Source organism: Oncorhynchus mykiss, chromosome 11 (genome assembly GCF_057628025.1).
Source record: "Oncorhynchus mykiss isolate SJ-2025 chromosome 11, ASM5762802v1, whole genome shotgun sequence".
Classification (NCBI taxonomy): domain Eukaryota; kingdom Metazoa; phylum Chordata; class Actinopteri; order Salmoniformes; family Salmonidae; genus Oncorhynchus; species Oncorhynchus mykiss.
Genome location: NC_143032.1, coordinates 17,957,185 through 17,980,485, shown reverse-complemented (window position 1 = coordinate 17,980,485; position 23,301 = coordinate 17,957,185). Strand labels below are relative to the sequence as shown.

At 42.6% G+C, this 23,301-nt stretch overlaps 1 protein-coding gene across 12 annotated transcripts in view; it reads right to left on the bottom strand.

Moving 5' to 3' along the window:
- Positions 1–10,874: 10,874 nt before the first annotated feature.
- Positions 10,875–23,301, bottom strand: part of tpk1 (thiamin pyrophosphokinase 1) — an 84,653-nt gene continuing 72,226 nt past the window's right edge. For 11 of the 12 annotated variants that reach the window (XM_036934625.2, XM_036934629.2, XM_036934633.2 and 8 more), the window contains one exon: positions 10,875–12,897. In XM_036934625.2, the coding sequence (XP_036790520.2) occupies positions 12,752–12,897 (146 nt within the window). In that variant the 3' untranslated portion in view covers positions 10,875–12,751. 12 annotated transcript variants of the gene reach the window in all.

Below are 23,301 nucleotides of genomic sequence, written 5' to 3'. Positions count from 1 at the left end.
TTACTCTGATCTCAAGTTGAATGGCAGGCAGATGTAGTTGGAAGGTTTAGTAGAAATCTACAGGGAGTAGTGATCACTATCCCATCATGTGTACTGTAGGATTGAGGGTGGAGAGATGGGTTGAAGAGATGGATGTTTGGGAAAGCGGAGTATGTTTCAGGAGTTGACTGAACAGGAGCTGTCTCAGGTTGATCTCAGTTCAGATATAGAAAGAGTGAGTGATGGAGTAAGAGGAGCAATAGTAGGGGCTGCAAGGCAGGTGATTCCTACAGTATGGGTACAAGGGGGAGAAGGAACAAGGCAGACGATTCCTATGGGTACAGTGCAGGGATCATCAACTAGATTCAGTCGTGGGACGTTTTTTTTCTTGAGAGGATGGTCAGGGGACCGAAATATAATTAAAATGAATTTATAGACTAAAAATGTAGCGCAAGAAGCCCAAACAGATATATTTGACGAAAGCATAATCATTTCAAACCTTGCTTACATTTGTATATGATCACATACAGTATTTCTCGCTAATTTGCGTCGTAATACTTTGGAACAGATTTCCACAAATAAAATCAATTGGAGCTGAATTGTTGATGTTTTTACAGTCTGTTATGTCCAACAACTTTGTTCTGCTTAGAAAACGTGGGGGGGCACCCTCTCCTTCATATCATCTGAGATCCCCAAGGATTGGAAAGCTGCCGCGGTCATCCCCCTCTTCAAAGAGGGAGACACCCTGGACCCAAACTGTTACAGATCTATATCCATCCTACCCTGCCTATCTAAGGTCTTTGAAAGCCAAGTCAACAAACCATCTCGAATCCCACCGTACCTTCTCTGCTGTGCAATCCGGTTTCCGAGCCGGTCACGGGTGCACCTCAGCCACGCTCAAGGTACTAAACGATATCATAACCGCCATCGATAAAAGACAGTACTGTGCAGCCGTCTTCATCGACCTGGCTTTCGACTCTGTCAACCACCATATTCTTATCGGCAGACTCAGTAGCCTCGGTTTTTCTAATAACGGCCTTGCCTGGTTCACCAACTACTTTGCAGGCAGAGTTCAGTGTGTCAAATCGGAGGGCATGTTGTCCGGTCCTCTGGCAGTCTCTATGGGGGTACCACAGGGTTCAATTCTCAGGCCGACTCTTTTCTCTGTATATATCAATTATGTTGATCATGCTGCGGGCGATTCCCTGATCCACCTCTACGCAGACGACACCATTCTGTATACTTCTGTCCCTTCCTTGGACACTGTGCTATCTAACCTCCAAATGAGCTTCAATGCCATTCAACACTCCTTCCGTGGCCTCCAACTGCTCTTAAACGCTAGTAAAACCAAATGCATGCTTTTCATCTGTTCGCTGCCTGCACCCGCACGCCCGACTAGCATCACCACACTGGATGGTTCCGACCTAGAATATGTGGACATCTATAAGTACCTAGGTGTCTGGCTAGACTGCAAACTCTCCTTCCAGACTCATATGAAACATCTCCAATCCAAAATCAAATCTAGAGTTGGCGTTCTATTTCGCAAACAAAGCCTCCTTCACTCAGGCCGCCAAACTTACCCTAGTAAAACTAACTATCCTACCGATCCTCGACTTCGGCGATGTCATCTACAAAATAGCTTCCAATACTCAGCAAACTGGATGCAGTTTATCACAGTGCCATCCGTTTTGTTACTAAAGCACCTTATACCACCCACCACTGCGACCTGTATGCTCTAGTCGGCAGGCCCTCGCTACATATTCGTCGCCAGACCCACTGGCTCCAGGTCATCTACAAGTCTATGCTAGGTAAAGCTCCGCCTTATCTCAGTTCACTGGTCACAATGGCAACAACCACCCGTAGCACGCGCTGCAGCAGGTGTATCTCACTGATCATCCCTAAAGCCAAAACCTAATTTGGCCGCCTTTCCTTCCAGTTCTCTGCTGCCTGTGACTGGAACGAATTGCAAAAATAGCTGAAGTTGGAGACTTTTATCTCCCTCACCAACTTTAAACATCTGCTATCTGAGCAGCTAACCGATCGCTGCAGCTGTACATAGTCCATCGGTATATAGCCCACCCAATTTACCTACCTCATCCCCATACTGTTTTTATTTTATTTTCTGCTCTTTTGCACACCAGTATCTCTACCTGCACATGTTAATCTGATCATTTATCACTTCAGTGTTAATCTGCTAAATTGTAATTATTCACTCCTATGGCCTATTTATTGCCTAGCTCCTCATGCCTTCTGCACACAATGTATATATATTATTTTTTTTCCTACTATGTTATTGACTTGTTTATTGTTTACTCCATGTGTAACTCTGTGTTGTTGTCTGTTCACACTGCTATGCTTTATCTTGGCCAGGTCGCAGTTGCAAATGAGAACTTGTTCTCAACTAGCCTACCTGGTTAAATAAAGGTTAAAAAAAAAAGAAAAAAGGAATAATGCAGTTCTATGGTCGACTGAAGAGTGCAGAGAACCAGTGCCGTGTAGGAACAGGGCTTTCAGAATGGTGAAAAAGTCCCATAATTACCGGCGCCTGATACAGTATAAACAACCACAAGTAGTAAGAAGGACCATTAGGTCAGCTAAGAGCCGGTACTGTTCTGTGGAAACAGACGGAAACAGACCAGACCACTCCTGTGGGAGAGGTATGGGGGATGATTGAGAGGATTGGAGTCAGACAAGATAGGATCTCCCTGTGCTGAAAAGTGGCATGACTGTGGGAGATATGGAGAAGGCAGAGATGTTAGCCCAGGCATTTGTGAAGGTGCACAGCTCAAATAATGTGACATTAGGGTGTCAGAAGAGAACATCCGGGTGTCCTGGATCAGAGAGATGGTAGGGGATGCATTTAATGCCCCTTTTACGTTGGCTGAGATGAAGAGAGCATTAGATAAAGTTGAGGTAACATTTTTTTATACTAGGCAAATCAGTTAAGCACAAATTCTTATTTACAATGACAGCTTACCCCGGCCAAACCCGGACGACGCTGGGCCAATTGTACGCCGCCCGAATATCTCCTGGGAAGGATGAGATGTGTTACAGCATGATGGCTCATCTCAGTGACACTGCAATGGGGAAAGTATTGGGTCTTTACAATAAGGTGGGGGAGGAAGAGAAACTGCCTGGAAGTGTGATGCCGATATGGAAACCTGGGAAAGACCCTACTAGCCCTTCATGCTATAGGCCGATAGCGTTAACATCTGATGTATGTAACCTTATGGAAAGGATGATAACGGATAGGCTGACTTACTTTCTGGAGAGTAGAGGACTAATGTCACTAGCTCAAACTGGGTTCAAGAAAGGCAGGGGAACGATGAATCCTGTACTGTGCCTTGAGTCAGCCATACGGAAGGCACAGGAAATTAAGGAGGTGATGGTAGCCGTTTTCTTCAATGTAGAGATGGCCTATGATATGATGTGGAAGGCAGGCCTACTTATCAAGCTGAATATCATGGGGGTTGGAGGAAGGGCTTTTAACTGGATAAAGGATTTTATTTTTGGGCAATCCATACAAGTGATGGTGGGGAGCTCTATGTCAGAAAGATATGAAGTAGATAATGGTACCCCCCAGGGAAGTGTCATTAGTCCTTTATTGTTCTCCATTATGATTGACGATATATTCTGCCAGGTGAGACCTGATATTGGGCGGTCATTGTTTGCGGATGACGGGGCACTGGGAAAGATTCCCCATACAACCAGGAGAGTTCAAAAAGTGATCAGTAAATTTGAGTCCCTCAGGTGGGGCTTCATGTCTCAGTTGAGAAAACAGACTGTTTTGTTTTTAGAAAAAAGGTTGGGGAGGATGCTGTATGGAAGGAATCTGGAGAGGGAGAGAGTGTTTGGTTCCTGGAGTTCTGGTTTGACACTCGATTGACAGCCGGACCATATTAGTGTCAGAGTAGTTGTCAAAAGAAAGAAAATATTGAATGTGATGCGTTTTTTGTCTGGAATGGAGTGTGGGGTAGATAGAATGCCGTTGAAAATGCTAACTTTTGTTATTGACCAAATACTTATTTTCCACCATAATTATGCAAATGTATTAAAAAAACAAAAACAGAAATACCTTATTTACAAGTATTTAGACCCTTTGCTATGAGACTCAAATGTATTCTTGAGAAGTTTTTACAACTTGATAGGAGTCCACCTGTGGTAAATTCAACTGATTGGACATATCTATAATGTTTATATAAGGTCCCACAGTTGACAGTGCATGTCAGAGCAAAAACCAAGCCATGAGGTCAAAGGAATTGTCCGTCGAGCTCCTAGACAGGATTGTGTCGAGACACAGATCTGGGGAAGGGTACTAAAAATGTCTGCAGCACTGAAGGTCCCCAAGAACACAGTGACCTCCATCATTCTTAAATGGAAGAAGTTTGGAACCACAAAGACTCTTCATAGAGCTGACCACTAATCCAAACTGAGCAATCAGGGGGAAAGGGCCTTGGTCATGGAGGTGACCAAGAACCCGATGGTCACTCTGACAGAGCTTCTCCTAGCTCTGTGGAGATAGTGAAGTGAAGACAGAGGATATGAGTGGAATACTGTAACATCTAAGAATGGAGATAAAAGGCCAAAAGTTGTTCATCAAGATAAAAGCACTTCAAAGCACTTCACATAGTACGAGGAAAAAAACAATCACTTCACCCGACTCCAACGTGCACCACCCACCTGAGTGATGCCCAGCGACCATTTTTATGCCGCAATGCGCACCACCCATCAGGTGAGGAGTGATATGCCAATTAGAAATGAGGGGGGTGATTAATGCCTCATTTGTTGTTGGAGTGTGATTCATGAACAAGGATGTTTTTGGGGGAAACCTGTTTGCAATCACAAAGATGGAAGGAAGCCTTGAGAGATGTGGAGTCAGACAGAGTGACCAGGAGTGTTGATTTCATGTGTCAAAAGAACAAAAGGTGAAAGCACCGTGCAAATCATTGACGCATGAAGTGGAAAGCTATGATTATCGGAATAGGGCACCGATAAAAGGTGTCTCTGTGGATATTGAGGCTTCATGGTTTAAAAATGAACATGCCAGGAATATTTGATTTACGCCACTTAAATCACACTGTGAATGGACTGAAGAAGGAAATTATTTCTGTATTATTGATGTTTGACGAAGAATTTCTCCCGACCCATGTAAAGCTGGGATAGATGAGAAGCACGCGGCAGCAGAGCGGATAACGGCTGGCTAGCCAAAGGGACTTGGAATTCTGGAGACGGACCTTCCCAGCAGGATCGTCTGGCAGATGGTTGGAAATGTCAGCGAGTAGTGCGGACAAAGTGGAGGAAATGGAGAAAAGGTTGGAGAAGCAACAGCTGGAATGCAAACAATATGGGTAACAGTTTTGAAGATATGGAGTGGGAGGAAGAGAGTCAAGGATCTGAATGGAATGTAGTGGAAAGACATAGAAAATAGAGAGATCATGATACTGAAAGACATAGGAAGTAGAGATCATGATACAGAAAGACATAGGAAGTAGAGATCATGATACTGAAAGACATAGGAAGTAGAGATCATGATACTGAAAGACATAGGAAGTAGAGATCATGATACTGAAAGACATAGGAAGTAGAGATCATGATACTGAAAGACATAGGAAGTAGAGATCATGATACTGAAAGACATAGGAAGTAGAGATCATGATACTGAAAGACATAGGAAGTAGAGATCATGATACTGAAAGACATAGGAAGTAGAGATCATGATACTGAAAGACATAGGAAGTAGAGATCATGATACTGAAAGACATAGGAAGTAGAGATCATGATACTGAAAGACATAGGAAGTAGAGATCATGATACTGAAAGCTGTGGAGCGTCTAGTAAAAAAGCATTAAGAGGGCCAAAGTAGGAAGCAAGAGTAATAATGTGTTGGAGTGGAAAGTTGTAATTTACACCCTCTGGTTAACCAATGCCATAGAGAAAGAGATGGGTGAAGTCGAGCTAGCACGGTTAATTGGAAATGGTAGATTGCTAATATTTTGTGGTAGCCAGGCTCAGCAAGGGAAGATTCTGCAAATGGAAAAACTTAATGGGAAGAAGATTGAGGGGAGTATTACAGGGGTCACAGTATCTATGTCCATAGATAGTAAATCAAATGTGAAGGGAGGCAGAGTGATTGAGGCCAAAAGGTTGATCAGTAGGAAAGAGTCACAGAAGTGAAAGCTTATCAGTGCTGTTGAGGTTTGAGAAGGTTTGTCCTGGAAAAGTAGATTTGATTCCTTAGTTTCAATGTCAGATGATTTTTCCCATCCCAATTGCAGTGGTTAAATGCCAAAGAATGGGACATGCAGCTAGCTGTTCAGTGTAAAGGAAAGAAAATATGTGCCAAGTGTGGAGGGGAACATGAATTTGGGAGCAATGTTATGGTTAAGTGTTGTTATTTTGGGGGAGAACATAGTGCAGCATTTGGTGGATTCTAGCTGCAGAGAGAGAGAGAGGCTCAGAGATGTAGAATCAGTCATAATGCATCATATGCAGAGGCTGTAAGGCAGATTGGTGGAACTACAGTGTGGACTGATGGAGCTTCCATGGCTGTTCCTTTGTGTGTTCAGAAATCTTGCGCTCATCATTATGCTGTGTCAAAGGACACTTTGATAGTGAATAAAGTGAATCTTACCAATGAAAGCTATGACGTTGTCAACACATCTTGGGTTTCAGAAAGCAGAAATGCCAGGTTGAAGGTTTTTGTGGATACAGCAACAAAAATGTATTGGGGGTAACAGATGTTTCTGTCAATGTGGTTGACATGTTGAATAATTCTGAGGGTGGATTGTTTCAGCATTATATACACTGACATCTGTTGGTCAGAGAAGCCAACAAAAAAAAGTAAGGGCATGTATCAGAAAACCATTCAGTATCTGATGTGACCACCATTTCCCTCAAGCAACATGACACATATCCTTCGCATAGAGTTGATCAGGCTGTTGATTGTGGCCTGTGGAATGTTGTCACACTCCTCTTCAATGGCTGTGTGAAGTTGCTGGATATTGGTGGGAACTGGAACACGCTGTCGTACACGTCGATCCATGTCTGGTGAGTATGCAGGCCATGGAAGAACTGGGACATATTCAGCTTCCAGGAATTGTGTACAGATCCTTGCGACATGGGGCCGTGTATTATCATGCTGAAACAGTAGGTGATGGCGGTAGATTAATGGCATAACAATGGGTCTCAGGATCTCATCACAGTATCTATGTGCATTCAAACAGCCATCAATAAATTGCAAATGGTTTAGTTGTCAGTAGCTTATGCCTGCCCATACCACAACCCCACCGCCACCATGGGGCACTCTGTTCACAACGCTGACATCAGCAAACACGACGCCATACACGCTGTCTGCCATCTGCCCAGTACAGTTGAAAACGGGATTCAACAGTGAAGAGCACAGTTCTCCAGTGTGCCAGTAGCGATTGCAGGTGAGCATTTTCCCACTGAAGTCAGTTACGACGCCGAACTGCAGTCAGGTTAAGAACCTGGTGAGGACGACGTGCACGCAGATGAGCTTCCCTGAGACGGTTTCTGACAGTTTGTGTAAACCCACCGTTTCATCAGCTGTCTGGTTGGCTGGTCTCAGACAATCCCGCAGGTGAAGAAGCCAGATGTGTAGGTCCTGGCTTGGCGTGGTTCCACGTGGTCTGCGTTGTAAGGCCGGTTGGACGTACTGCCAAATTCTCTTCTGGCAGTCAGCGCCATATGGTAGATAAATTAGCAATAAATTACCTGGCAAAACTCCCTCAACACTTCAGACATCTGTGGCATTGTTGTGTGACAAAACTGCAAATTTTAGAGTGGCCTTTAATTGTCCCCAGCATAAGGTGCAGCTGTTTAATCAGCTTGTTGATTGATATACCACACCTGTCAGGTGGATGGATTATCTTGGCCAAGGATAAATTCTCACTAAGAGGGAAGTAAACAAATGTGTACACAAAATGTGAGAGAAATAAGCTTTTTGTGCATATGGACAATTTCTGGGATCTTTTATTTCAGCTCATGTAACATGGGACGAACACTTGCGTTTATATTTTTGTTTAGTGTATATATATACACTATATATACACAAGTATTTGGACACCCCTTCAAATTAGTGGATTTGGCTATTTCAGCCACACCTGTTGCTGACAGGTGTATAAAATATAGCACACAGCCATGCAATCTCCACAGACAAACATTGACACTAAAATGGCCTTACTGAAGAGTTCAGTGACTTTCAACCTGGCACCGTCATAAGATGCCACCTTTCCAACAAGTTAGTTTGTCAAATTTCTGTCCTGCTAGAGCTGCCCCGGTCAACTAAGTGCAGTTATTGTGAAGTGGAAAGGTCTAAGAGCAACAATGGCTTAGCCGCAAAGTGGTAGACCACACAAGCTCACAGAACAGGACCACCGAGTGCTGAAGTGAGTAAAAATGGTCTGTCCTCGGTTGCAACACTCACTACCGGGTTCCAAACTGCCTCTGGAAACAACACAATAACTGTTTGTCGGGAGCTTGTCGGGAGCTTCATGAAATTAGTTTCCATGACTGAGCAGCCGAACACAAGCCTAAGATCACCATGTGCAATGCCAAGTGTCGGCTGGAGTAGTGTAAAGCTCGCCGCCATTAGACTCTGGAGCAGTGGAAATGCATTCTCTGTAGTGATGAATCACGTTTCACCATTTGGCAGTCTGACAGACTAATCTGGGTTTGGTAGATGCCTGGAGAATGCTACCTGCCCAAATACATAGTGCCAACTGTAAAGTTTGGTGGAGGAGGAATAATGGTCTGGGGCTGTTTTTCATAGTTTAGGGTAGGCCCCTGTTTCAATGAAGGGAAATCTTAATGCTACAGCATACAATGACATTATAGACAATTTTGTGCTTCCGACTTCGTGGCAAGAGTTTGGGGAAGGCCCTTTCCTGTTTCATCATGACCCTGTGCACAAAGCGAGGTCCATACAGAAATGGTGTCTCAAGATAGCTGTGGAAGGCCTTGACTGGCCTGCACAGAGCCCCAATCTCAACCCCATCGAACACCTTTGGGATGAATTGGAACGCTGACTGCAAGCCAGGCCTAATCGCCCAACATCAGTGCCCGACCTCACTAATGCCCTTGTGGCTAAACCCGCAGCAATGTTCCAACATCTAGTGGAAAGCCTTCCCAAAAGACTGGAGGCTGTTATAGCAGCAAAGAGGGGACCAACTCCATATTAATGCCCATGATTTTGGAATGAGATGTTTGATGAGCAGGTGTCCACATACATTCCAAATGTACAGCTACATAACCAAAAGTATTTAGACCCCCTTCCCTTTTCCCAAACTGTATTACTTTACCAACTTAATCCATTTTAGAATAGTTTTACTCCCTCAACAATCTACACACAATACCCCATAATGACAAAGCAAAAACACATTTCTGCAAATGTATTAAAAATAAAAAACAAAGTATTCACACCCTTTACTTGGTACTTTGTATAAGCACCTTTGGCAACGATTACAGCCTTGTCTTTGGTATGATGCGACGAGCTTGGCACACCTGTGTTTGGGGAGCTCCTCCCATTCTCTGCAGATCCTCTTAAGCTCTGTCAGGTTGGATGGGGAGCATCGCTGCACAGCTATTTTCTGGTCTCTCTAGAGATGTTCGATCGGGTTCAAGTCCAGGTTCCAGCTGGGTCACTCAAGGACATTCAGAGACTTGTCCCCAAAGCCACCCCTGCATTGTCTTGGCTGTGTAGGGTTGTTGTCCTGTTGAAAGGTGAATCTTCGCCCCAGTCTGAGTGCTCTGAAGAAAGGTTTTCGTCAAGGATCTATACTTTGCTTCATTTCTTTCCCTCGATCCTGACTAGTCTCCCAGTCCCTGCCACTGAAAAACATCCCGACAGCATGATGTTGCCACCACCATGCTTTACCGTAGGGACGGTGCCAGGTTTCCTCCAGATGTGACGCTTGGCATTCAGGCCAAAGAGTTCAATCTTGGTTTCATCTGACCAGGTTCATCCCCAGCGACTGCGTCACAGTGGATGAGCAGTTTTCCTCCAGACATGACGCTTGGCATTCCATCCAAAGAGTTTAATCTTCATCAGACCAGAGACTCTTGTTTCTCATGGACTGAGAGTCCTTTAGGTGCCTTTTGACAAACTCCAAGCGGGCTGTCATGTGCCTTTTACTGAGGAGTGACTTCCGCCTGGCCACTCTACCATAAAGGCCAGGTTGGTGGAATGCTGCAGAGATGATTGTCCCTTCTGGAAGGTTCTCCCATCTCCACAGAGGAACTCTGCAGCTTTTTCAGAGTGACCATTGGGTTTTTGGTCACCTGCCTGGCCAATGTCCTTCTCCCCCGATTGCTCAGTTTGGCCAGTTTGCCAGTTCTAGGAAGAGTCTTGGTGGTTTCAAACTGTGTTTTTGGGGACCTTCAATGCTGCAGACATTTTTTGGTACCCTTCCCCCGATCTGTGCCTCTACAAAATCCTGTCTTGGAGCTCTACGGACAATTCCTTCGACCTCATAGCTTGGTTTTTGCTCTGACATGCACTGTTTTTATATAGACAGGTGTATGCCTTTCCAAATCATGTCCAATCAACTGAATTTACCACAGGTGGACTCCAATCAAGTTGTAGAAACATCTCAAGGATGATAAATGGAAACAGAATGCACCTGAGCTCAATTTTGAGTCTCAGCAAAGGGTCTGAATACTTATGTAAATATGGTATTTCTGTTTTTAATTTTTAATACATTAGCAAACATTCTAAAAATCTGTTTTGCTTTGTAATTATGGGGTATTGTGTGTAGATTGGGGGACTTTTTATTTAATTTAATCCACTGTAGAATTTGGCTGTAACATAACCACAGATCATAATCCAAAGGAATCTAGTTTTTTTAGCATGACATCAAGTAAATGGAGTAGCCATGTTTATATTTTAAACCCCTTCAATCAAACAATCAAATGTCTTTATTGTCCCAGTTGGGAAATGTGTTGTGCAGTCAGGGTTCAACAATAAAGACAACATTTAAAAACAGTGACAACCATACAACAGATATACATCATGCGATTGGTTACAGTGTACAATCAATAAAAGGCGCAGTCATTGTGCAAACGTGCATCAATAAATATGCATGATTTATTTTCATGTGTAGATTTAGAAAGTTTATGGCCTGTGGGATGAGTTCTTGGATCTATTGCTCTTGAATTTGGGAAGTTGAAAACAACGACCTGAAGGGACGAGCTCAAAATCGTCAATGCCCGGGTGATTAGGACAGTCTAGGATACTGTTAACTCTCCTCATCACTTACTTCCTAAAAATGTCTAAAAGCTGTGTCTGCTGCACCCCGATGACCTTGCTGGCCACTTCTACCACTGTCTAGCCTGTTTTTGTTGCAAACATTAAGATTGCCAAACCAGGCCACCGTCGAAAACATTAACACAGATTCAATAAAACTCCTGTAAAACAGTCATCATTGCCTTGCTGACAAAAGTTCCATCTTTCTCAGAAAGAAACGTTGATTTGGAACCACATCGATCAAGAAGGTTCTTGTGGAGTTCTCTGGAATTGTAGGTCTGTAAAATGTCATGATTCTGTGACGAGAGAATATTATTGTACCATCTCTCTCTCATCTCTCTGTTCTAGAATTCCAGAAGATGATTGGGTTTGTGATTGGGTTTGCCATCATAAGCTTCATCGGGTTCTTTGTCAAGCTCATCCACATCTTCAACAATAACATTGTGAAAGTAGGACCACACCTTCAACATAGGACAAGACACTGCAGGACACACACACCAGGAGTCAGTTGGACAGTAGTCAGTCAGTACTGTATTGTGCACATTATTGGTAGAAAACAATTCAAGTTCAGTCCATTTGGCTTTTTAGGTTAGGTTAGGTTTTGGGTGATCTGACTACAGTGTTCTAAAGTGCACTAATGCTACCTGTCTACAAGATCCAAATACATGATTCATTTGTTATCAAGATATGTGCATAGATGCATGTAGGTCTGCGATAATATCAATCTATGTTTTGCAGTTCTATTTGATTTGATGGAATGCGTGAAACACACTATTTTAAATCATAAGGCATACAGCATTTCTGCCACTACAGTTAAGAGGTGTGGATGATTGTATACTATTGGGTAAAGGGGAGAAACTAAATTAGCCTCTGTGTGGCCCTGTTATTGTGAGTTCTCTTATCTCTCTCAGGGGCGGTTTAACCTCTGGAGATGTTACAGAACTACAACTACAGAACTACAATAACCAGAGACCTTTGGCAGCAGGGCAATGTGGAAAAGTGGTGGTGGAGGATAGTGAAGGGATGCCATTTTTTTAAACATTGTTTGCAATGTTTTTATTTGACTGTGTTAATAAATCAAAGAAAAACGCAGCTTGACTTATGTTTGACTTGTATATAATGTGTATCTGTTTGTTAAGCGACAACGGTGAAGGCACATTGGGGCTGAGTTCCAAACCGTAGACTTGCACCCTAAAATCCACCCTTGAGAAGTATGGATTTGACCCCCACCTCAGATATGCAATGGTTAGTCTTCAAGGGGAAGGGTGCAAGTCTCCCGTTTGGAATCAGGACAGAGTTTTCTAGGCTAGTGGTGAATCTATAATCTAAAGTGGCTTCCTCTTGTGACCGTTCAGAGATTCCTTCACCAAGGAAGGAAAGAGGCATTTTTCCACTATTTCAACTAGGCAGAAGCGTGAATTTCCAGTTGGGGAGAGGAAACCATTAGCCTATTTAAATGACACCCATTTGTTCATTCTGGAAGGAGGTGGAGCACCCTGGTCGATGATGTCATTTCCTGTCCCTGCAGATGCCCATGCTCCAGAGCAGTGGCTGATCCGTTGTCACGGTTACAGGCTTCCTCTGGTCTCCCTGGGCGACAGGCTCGTAGGTGTTGGATGTGCTCACCAGCTTCCCGAACTGCAGTACCTGGTTGTCTATAACATACAGAGTCAGTCAGACATGCTCCTTAGCCTACAGAACCTACTCAGCAAGCAGTGGAGTGAAAAACACTTGTGGGGTAATAAGTTCATTCCAACCACACCACCAACCACACCACCATTTACAAATACACTGTCCTCTCTGTGTAACCCCCAGGGAGGTCCAGTCTGAGTCCACCCTATTCTGTGTAAGCACTCAGCTGGGACCTGGGAAACAGTGATGGGAAAGTCAACTCGGGTGAGAGAGAGACACAAGGACTAGCATTATGCTTGACCACTGAGCATAAGGAAACTGGGAACTGGTGGGTCGACAAATCCTCTCAAAGCCAACCTTTTGGTCCAGACAGGCAGGAGAGACTTACACCGAAGAGCTGCAATAAGTTGAGGGTTTTCAGGTTCTCTTTTCATGTGTGCCATTAGTATTAATAAAATAACATGCTTCAACACACAAGTAGAGACTTTTCATTACAAAGTGAGAGGACTGTAGCTAAGGGTATTTGATATTTGTCTTGGAGGTCACTGAAGATGTTAGGCTTGAATCCAGGTCAACACTGACCTCCTATGGCCAATTCTGGTATTGCAGGATGACTAACATCAGAAGTATTATTGTCATGCCAGATCTATTTAAGGGTTGATGTAAAAAGGGTTGATGTAGGGTTGATGTAAAAAGGGGTTATAAATAACGTTTTAGTGATTCATTGATTGGTTTAACGGACAGAAAATTCTGCTCTGTGTGTTTATCTCATATGGACTGTCTGGTTTTGCCATGGTTTACATTGTCTTTTGTGATTTATGAACTAACAACACACCTGGTGTTCCCTTGGAAACAATGAAGTTATTCTATTACCCCATTCTACTGACAGTCAGGATCAAACAGCATTCTATTCCACTGCATCAACTCAACACATCTCATAATTACTTCGCTTTTCAAACGTCTATTGGGACAGGAGAACAAAACATATGTAGAATTATACATTTGTTTTTGAATGTGTATTAAAAATAGTCTCCAGGATGGAACTAAACAAACAGAAGGAGAAGAAAGAACACAGCAAAGAGAACAAATCAAATGACCACAGCCGGATGAACACACTTCAAAGACTAACAAAACGCCCTTCTGCTTCAAAGCCCTGTGAAAATCCATGATATTACACTGTGTGAGTGTGTTGTGAATAGCCATGCTATTACACTGTGTGAGTGTGTTGTGAATAGCCATGCTATTACACTGTGTGAGTGTGTTGTGAATAGCCATGATATTACACTGTGTGAGTGTGTTGTGAATAGCCATGATATTACACTGTGTGAGTGTGTTGTGAATAGCCATGCTATTACACTGTGTGAGTGTGTTGTGAATAGCCATGATATTACACTGTGTGAGTGTGTTGTGAATAGCCATGCTATTACACTGTGTGAGTGTGTTGTGAATAGCCATGCTATTACACTGTGTGAGTGTGTTGTGAATAGCCATGATATTACACTGTGTGAGTGTGTTGTGAATAGCCATGATATTACACTGTGTGAGTGTGTTGTGAATAGCCATGCTATTACACTGTGTGAGTGTGTTGTGAATAGCCATGCTATTACACTGGGTGAGTGTGTTGTGAATAGCCATGCTATTACACTGTGTGAGTGTGTTGTGAATAGCCATGATATTACACTGTGTGAGTGTGTTGTGAATAGCCATGATATTACACTGTGTGAGTGTGTTGTGAATAGCCATGATATTACACTGTGTGAGTGTGTTGTGAATAGCCATGCTATTACACTGTGTGAGTGTGTTGTGAATAGCCATGCTATTACACTGTGTGAGTGTGTTGTGAATAGCCATGATATTACACTGTGTGAGTGTGTTGTGAATAGCCATGCTATTACACTGTGTGAGTGTGTTGTGAATAGCCATGCTATTACACTGTGTGAGTGTGTTGTGAATAGCCATGCTATTACACTGTGTGAGTGTGTTGTGAATAGCCATGATATTACACTGTGTGAGTGTGTTGTGAATAGCCATGCTATTACACTGTGTGAGTGTGTTGTGAATAGCCATGCTATTACACTGTGTGAGTGAGTTGTGAATAGCCATGATATTACACTGGGTGAGTGTGTTGTGAATAGCCATGCTATTACACTGTGTGAGTGTGTTGTGAATAGCCATGCTATTACACTGTGTGAGTGTGTTGTGAATAGCCATGCTATTACACTGGGTGAGTGTGTTGTGAATAGCCATGATATTACACTGTGTGAGTGTGTTGTGAATAGCCATGATATTACACTGTGTCAGTGTGTTGTGAATAGCCATGCTATTACACTGTGTGAGTGTGTTGTGAATAGCCATGCTATTACACTGTGTGAGTGTGTTGTGAATAGCCATGCTATTACACTGTGTGAGTGTGTTGTGAATAGCCATGATATTACACTGTGTGAGTGTGTTGTGAATAGCCATGATATTACACTGGGTGAGTGTGTTGTGAATAGCCATGATATTACACTGGGTGAGTGTGTTGTGAATAGCCATGATATTACACTGGGTGAGTGTGTTGTGAATAGCCATGATATTACACTGGGTGAGTGTGTTGTGAATAGCCATGATATTACACTGGGTGAGTGTGTTGTGAATAGCCATGCTATTACACTGTGTGAGTGTGTTGTGAATAGCCATACTATTACACTGTGTGAGTGTGTTGTGAATAGCCATGATATTACACTGTGTGAGTGTGTTGTGAATAGCCATGATATTACACTGTGTGAGTGTGTTGTGAATTGCCATGATATTACACTGGGTGAGTGTGTTGTGAATAGCCATGATATTACACTGTGTGAGTGTGTTGTGAATAGCCATGCTATTACACTGTGTGAGTGTGTTGTGAATAGCCATGCTATTACACTGTGTGAGTGTGTTGTGAATAGCCATGATATTACACTGTGTGAGTGTGTTGTGATTAGCCATGATATTACACTGTGTGAGTGTGTTGTGAATAGCCATGATATTACACTGTGTGAGTGTGTTGTGAATAGCCATGATATTACACTGTGTGAGTGTGTTGTGAATAGCCATGATATTACACTGTGTGAGTGTGTTGTGAATAGCCATGATATTACACTGTGTGAGTGTGTTGTGAATAGCCATGATATTACACTGTGTGAGTGTGTTGTGAATAGCCATGATATTACACTGTGTGAGTGTGTTGTGAATAGCCATGCTATTACACTGGGTGAGTGTGTTGTGAATAGCCATGATATTACACTGTGTGAGTGTGTTGTGAATAGCCATGATATTACACTGGGTGAGTGTGTTGTGAATAGCCATGCTATTACACTGTGTGAGTGTGTTGTGAATAGCCATGCTATTACACTGTGTGAGTGTGTTGTGAATAGCCATGATATTACACTGTGTGAGTGTGTTGTGAATAGCCATGCTATTACACTGTGTGAGTGTGTTGTGAATAGCCATGCTATTACACTGTGTGAGTGTGTTGTGAATAGCCATGATATTACACTGTGTGAGTGTGTTGTGAATAGCCATGATATTACACTGTGTGAGTGTGTTGTGAATAGCCATGATATTACACTGGGTGAGTGTGTTGTGAATAGCCATGATATTACACTGGGTGAGTGTGTTGTGAATAGCCATGATATTACACTGGGTGAGTGTGTTGTGAATAGCCATGATATTACACTGGGTGAGTGTGTTGTGAATAGCCATGATATTACACTGTGTGAGTGTGTTGTGAATAGCCATGCTATTAAACTGTGTGAGTGTGTTGTGAATAGCCATGCTATTACACTGTGTGAGTGTGTTGTGAATAGCCATGATATTACACTGTGTGAGTGTGTTGTGAATAGCCATGATATTACACTGTGTGAGTGTGTTGTGAATAGCCATGATATTACACTGTGTGAGTGTGTTGTGAATAGCCATGATATTACACTGTGTGAGTGTGTTGTGAATAGCCATGATATTACACTGTGTGAGTGTGTTGTGAATAGCCATGATATTACACTGGGTGAGTGTGTTGTGAATAGCCATGCTATTACACTGTGTGAGTGTGTTGTGAATAGCCATGATATTACACTGTGTGAGTGTGTTGTGAATAGCCATGATATTACACTGTGTGAGTGTGTTGTGAATAGCCATGATATTACACTGTGTGAGTGTGTTGTGAATAGCCATGATATTACACTGTGTGAGTGTGTTGTGAATAGCCATGATATTACACTGTGTGAGTGTGTTGTGAATAGCCATGATATTACACTGTGTGAGTGTGTTGTGAATAGCCATGCTATTACACTGGGTGAGTGTGTTGTGAATAGCCATGATATTACACTGTGTGAGTGTGTTGTGAATAGCCATGATATTACACTGTGTGAGTGTGTTGTGAATAGCCATGCTATTACACTGTGTGAGTGTGTTGTGAATAGCCATGCTATTACACTGTGTGAGTGTGTTGTGAATAGCCATGCTATTACACTGTGTGAGTGTGTTGTGAATAGCCATGCTATTACACTGTGTGAGTGTGTTGTGAATAGCCATGATATTACACTGTGTGAGTGTGTTGTGAATAGCCATGATATTACACTGTGTGAGTGTGTTGTGAATAGCCATGATATTACACTGGGTGAGTGTGTTGTGAATAGCCATGATATTACACTGGGTGAGTGTGTTGTGAATAGCCATGATATTACACTGGGTGAGTGTGTTGTGAATAGCCATGATATTACACTGGGTGAGTGTGTTGTGAATAGCCATGATATTACACTGTGTGAGTGTGTTGTGAATAGCCATGCTATTACACTGTGTAAGTGTGTTGTGAATAGCCATGCTATTACACTGTGTGAGTGTGTTGTGAATAGCCATGATATTACACTGTGTGAGTGTGTTGTGAATAGCCATGATATTACACTGTGTGAGTGTGTTGTGAATAGCCATGATATTACACTGTGTGAGTGTGTTGTGAATAGCCATGATATTACACTGTGTGAGTGTGTTGTGAATAGCCATGATATTACACTGTGTGAGTGTGTTGTGAATAGCCATGATATTACACTGGGTGAGTGTGTTGTGAATAGCCATGCTATTACACTGTGTGAGTGTGTTGTGAATAGCCATGATATTACACTGTGTGAGTGTGTTGTGAATAGCCATGATATTACACTGTGTGAGTGTGTTGTGAATAGCCATGATATTACACTGTGTGAGTGTGTTGTGAATAGCCATGATATTACACTGTGTGAGTGTGTTGTGAATAGCCATGATATTACACTGTGTGAGTGTGTTGTGAATAGCCATGATATTACACTGTGTGAGTGTGTTGTGAATAGCCATGCTATTACACTGTGTGAGTGTGTTGTGAATAGCCATGATATTACACTGTGTGAGTGTGTTGTGAATAGCCATGATATTACACTGTGTGAGTGTGTTGTGAATAGCCATGATATTACACTGTGTGAGTGTGTTGTGAATAGCCATGATATTACACTGTGTGAGTGTGTTGTGAATAGCCATGCTATTACACTGTGTGAGTGTGTTGTGAATAGCCATGCTATTACACTGTGTGAGTGTGTTGTGAATAGCCATGCTATTACACTGTGTGAGTGTGTTGTGAATAGCCATGCTATTACACTGTGTGAGTGTGTTGTGAATAGCCATGCTATTACACTGTGTGAGTGTGTTGTGATTAGCCATGATATTACACTGTGTGAGTGTGTTGTGAATAGCCATGATATTACACTGTGTGAGTGTGTTGTGAATAGCCATGATATTACACTGTGTGAGTGTGTTGTGAATAGCCATGATATTACACTGTGTGAGTGTGTTGTGAATAGCCATGATATTACACTGTGTGAGTGTGTTGTGAATAGCCATGATATTACACTGTGTGAGTGTGTTGTGAATAGCCATGATATTACACTGTGTGAGTGTGTTGTGAATAGCCATGATATTACACTGTGTGAGTGTGTTGTGAATAGCCATGCTATTACACTGGGTGAGTGTGTTGTGAATAGCCATGATATTACACTGTGTGAGTGTGTTGTGAATAGCCATGCTATTACACTGTGTGAGTGTGTTGTGAATAGCCATGATATTACACTGTGTGAGTGTGTTGTGAATAGCCATGCTATTACACTGTGTGAGTGTGTTGTGAATAGCCATGCTATTACACTGTGTGAGTGTGTTGTGAATAGCCATGATATTACACTGTGTGAGTGTGTTGTGAATAGCCATGATATTACACTGTGTGAGTGTGTTGTGAATAGCCATGATATTACACTGGGTGAGTGTGTTGTGAATAGCCATGATATTACACTGGGTGAGTGTGTTGTGAATAGCCATGATATTACACTGGGTGAGTGTGTTGTGAATAGCCATGATATTACACTGGGTGAGTGTGTTGTGAATAGCCATGATATTACACTGTGTGAGTGTGTTGTGAATAGCCATGCTATTACACTGTGTGAGTGTGTTGTGAATAGCCATGCTATTACACTGTGTGAGTGTGTTGTGAATAGCCATGATATTACACTGTGTGAGTGTGTTGTGAATAGCCATGATATTACACTGTGTGAGTGTGTTGTGAATAGCCATGATATTACACTGTGTGAGTGTGTTGTGAATAGCCATGATATTACACTGTGTGAGTGTGTTGTGAATAGCCATGATATTACACTGGGTGAGTGTGTTGTGAATAGCCATGCTATTACACTGTGTGAGTGTGTTGTGAATAGCCATGATATTACACTGTGTGAGTGTGTTGTGAATAGCCATGATATTACACTGTGTGAGTGTGTTGTGAATAGCCATGATATTACACTGTGTGAGTGTGTTGTGAATAGCAATGATATTACACTGTGTGAGTGTGTTGTGAATAGCCATGATATTACACTGTGTGAGTGTGTTGTGAATAGCCATGATATTACACTGTGTGAGTGTGTTGTGAATAGCCATGCTATTACACTGGGTGAGTGTGTTGTGAATAGCCATGATATTACACTGTGTGAGTGTGTTGTGAATAGCCATGATATTACACTGGGTGAGTGTGTTGTGAATAGCCATGATATTACACTGTGTGAGTGTGTTGTGAATAGCCATGCTATTACAGTGTGAGTGTGTTGTGAATAGCCATGCTATTACACTGTGTGAGTGTGTTGTGAATAGCCATGCTATTACACTGTGTGAGTGTGTTGTGAATAGCCATGCTATTACACTGTGTGAGTGTGTTGTGAATAGCCATGATATTACACTGTGTGAGTGTGTTGTGAATAGCCATGATATTACACTGTGTGAGTGTGTTGTGAATAGCCATGATATTACACTGTGTGAGTGTGTTGTGAATAGCCATGATATTACACTGTGTGAGTGTGTTGTGAATTGCCATGATATTACACTGTGTGAGTGTGTTGTGAACAGCCATGATATTAGACAACCAATAAGAGGAATAGGGAGTGAAAACAGTACTGAAAGGAAGTAATTGACCATAGAGAACACTGAGGCAGAGGCATACCATAGCCTAAACCGTTCTCTGCTGAATGCTGAAGACACTGTAGTAGTTAATTAAACCACTAGGGGAAGCGCTGCACTGTGGAAAGAGGGGAGACTGTCAGATACATGCACATAATTTTCTGACACACACACACACACACACACACACACACACACACACACACACACACACACACACACACACACACACACACACACACACACACACACACACACACACACACACACACACACACACACACACACACACACACAATCCATCATAAACATTTAATAGTCAGCCCTATCATTTACTGGCAGATAGGATAGGGCTAATGAATCTAGTTTAAGTTGCGGCTCCGCGCCTGATAAAATTTTAAACAGGAGAAAGGAAACACCCTTCCCCTAGAGACTATTTGGAATCACCCCCCACACACACATACCCCACCCTCCCACCTCTCTCTCCAGAGTAATTTGTAGTGTAAATGTGGGTATTTAAAGCGGTCACCCTCTCTGGTCTCAGTGCTGGAAATGCAATTACAGCCAGCAAACAGCTTTATTGTTATCAGTGGAGGTGCGACGCTCATTCCGGTCCCCAGCGCAACACCGGCCGCCATCGATCGTTATCAGGCATGAGGAGAGGATTACTAATGAAGCTATCCTCAGGCTCCATAGTCTGTTTGTGTGGGTAATTGAGGATGGAAACTGTGTGTGTGTGTGTGGTCAAATGCTGTACCTTGACAGGGTCAGCTGAGGTAGCTGTACACCCCCCCAACCTTCCCCTAAACCTGTGTGTATGTGTGTGGTTCACATCAGGTATTTGTCCATTTCCTCCTCTCCCAGCATGACTCAGATCTAAAAGGAAAAAATGAAACTGTACTATGGCAGTTTCCCTCCCTCCCACAGCATGGCTGGAGAATACTTACAGGGTACTTAATCTCCCTCTCGTTTTGCTCTTTCTATAGACTTTAAGACAGAGATGGGAGAGAGAGAGAGAGAGAGAGAGAGAAAGTGGGAATAAGAAGGGGAAAAAGAAAAGAGACTGCCAAGGTGAGAGCCGGATAGCTCAGCAACATCTGAATCCGTCCAAGAGAAAACCGAAAAAACAGATTCTATCTTTCTCTCTAGCTTGCTCCCTTTCCCTCTCCTTCCCTCTCTCTTTGCCTGCAGAGAATACACCCAAACCCAGACAGCCATTAGTACAGGAGGTTTCACAGGGATACTGCAGCTATAGGTAACAGAAATATATGTATTCATCCACCTGTGTGTGTGTGTGTGTGTGTGTGTGTGTGTGTGTGTGTGTGTGTGTGTGTGTGTGTGTGTGTGTGCGTGCGTGCGTGCGAGCAAGAAAGTAAAGAAAACATAGATGATATTCCAGCCTTGAAAATGTTATAATGTGATCATTTTGATGATAACTGTCAGGGAGATAAATCTAATGAGGATCCGTCAATTAGTCTAATTCCCAGAAATCTGGCTGGCTGGAAACACACCAGACGTGGACTGTTACAGTACATCGTAGTTACTCACTACACTGTCTGTCTTTTTCATTGTAGTCATACTTTCAACACTGCTACAGGTTATGTGTATACTTTAGGGATATGGAGGTTAGACATTAGTCAAAAGAACAAACAGAAGGTTCAAATGGTTGTTTTAGCACAAAGCTCAGAGTCTAAATCTGTCTCACTGATTAACTAGACAGACTGTTTGAGGACACTGGCTCACTGACTGACAGTTAATCAGGTGTGTGTGTGTGTGTGTGTGTGTGTGTGTGTGTGTGTGTGTGTGTGTGTGTAAAGAAAGAAAAAAAGAGTGCATCATTACAGATTGGTTTCTCTAAGAACAAGGAGAGACAAACAGAGAAACAGAAAGAAAAGGAGAGATCAGAGGAGAGATAGAGAGGTGGCTTGACTCTAGCAGTTAGTATGAGAACATATTTTCACCTTTCTAAACAGTTCTGACACTTCCTGTCTAGACAGTATGTAAATGTATACTGTTTTATTCTTACTATTATCTGATGTTACTTACTCTTACACATCTCTCTCACACACACACACAGTTGGGTTTTTGTAGGTGCGTAACCTAAAGTTACATCATTTCAACCAGGGATGGAAATTAAGCAATCCTGTGGCTAGTACTTTTCAGACCGGGCTAGTAGAAAATGTGATTTACTAGGCTAGCTAGCCAGTGCCCAAAGTTCCATCACTGATAACATCATAGTAAAAAGGGGCAAATATAAGAGCAAACGTAATCCTTTTGGTTTTTGTAAAAAAATAATCTCCTTCTGACTCAACTCTCCCGACGACAAGCATTAAACCTTACCCATCCAACCACACACTTCAGTTAGAACAATTACAGATTGAATTAATCCTCCAAACACATCCTACAATAGTTCCTACAGATGTCTTACTGAGCATAGCACACACACACACACACACACACACACACACACACACACACACACACACACACACACACACGACTTTCTCTCTCTACGGGTCCTGTCTTTCCACAACCGAGGAGAAGAGAGATCCACCGTGTGATGTCATCATTAATTACAACACAAGGAAGACCGTGTGTGAAATGTGAATACTAGAAAACAAACTGAAATGGTCGATGACATACATCACTTATGCTACTGTAAATAATTAAACTGTAACATTCCATCTCTATAAAACCACAGCTTTTCAATTGGGCCTCCTACATTGCCCTCCATTAACTTTGTGATCTTTTAGAGAGGTTGTAGCTTTGCTCAACAGAGCCATTAAAGTTAATGGGGGTCAGAGGCTACTCTTACTAAGTGTCTGCCCAGCTGCCATTTTGGGGATCTTGCCATGTTTGAATCGCCCATAACTTTATTTAAATCACAGTCACCGCCTGGCATACACAATGCAGGAGCTTTAAAGACGAAGGACTGAGGCCAATGTTACAGT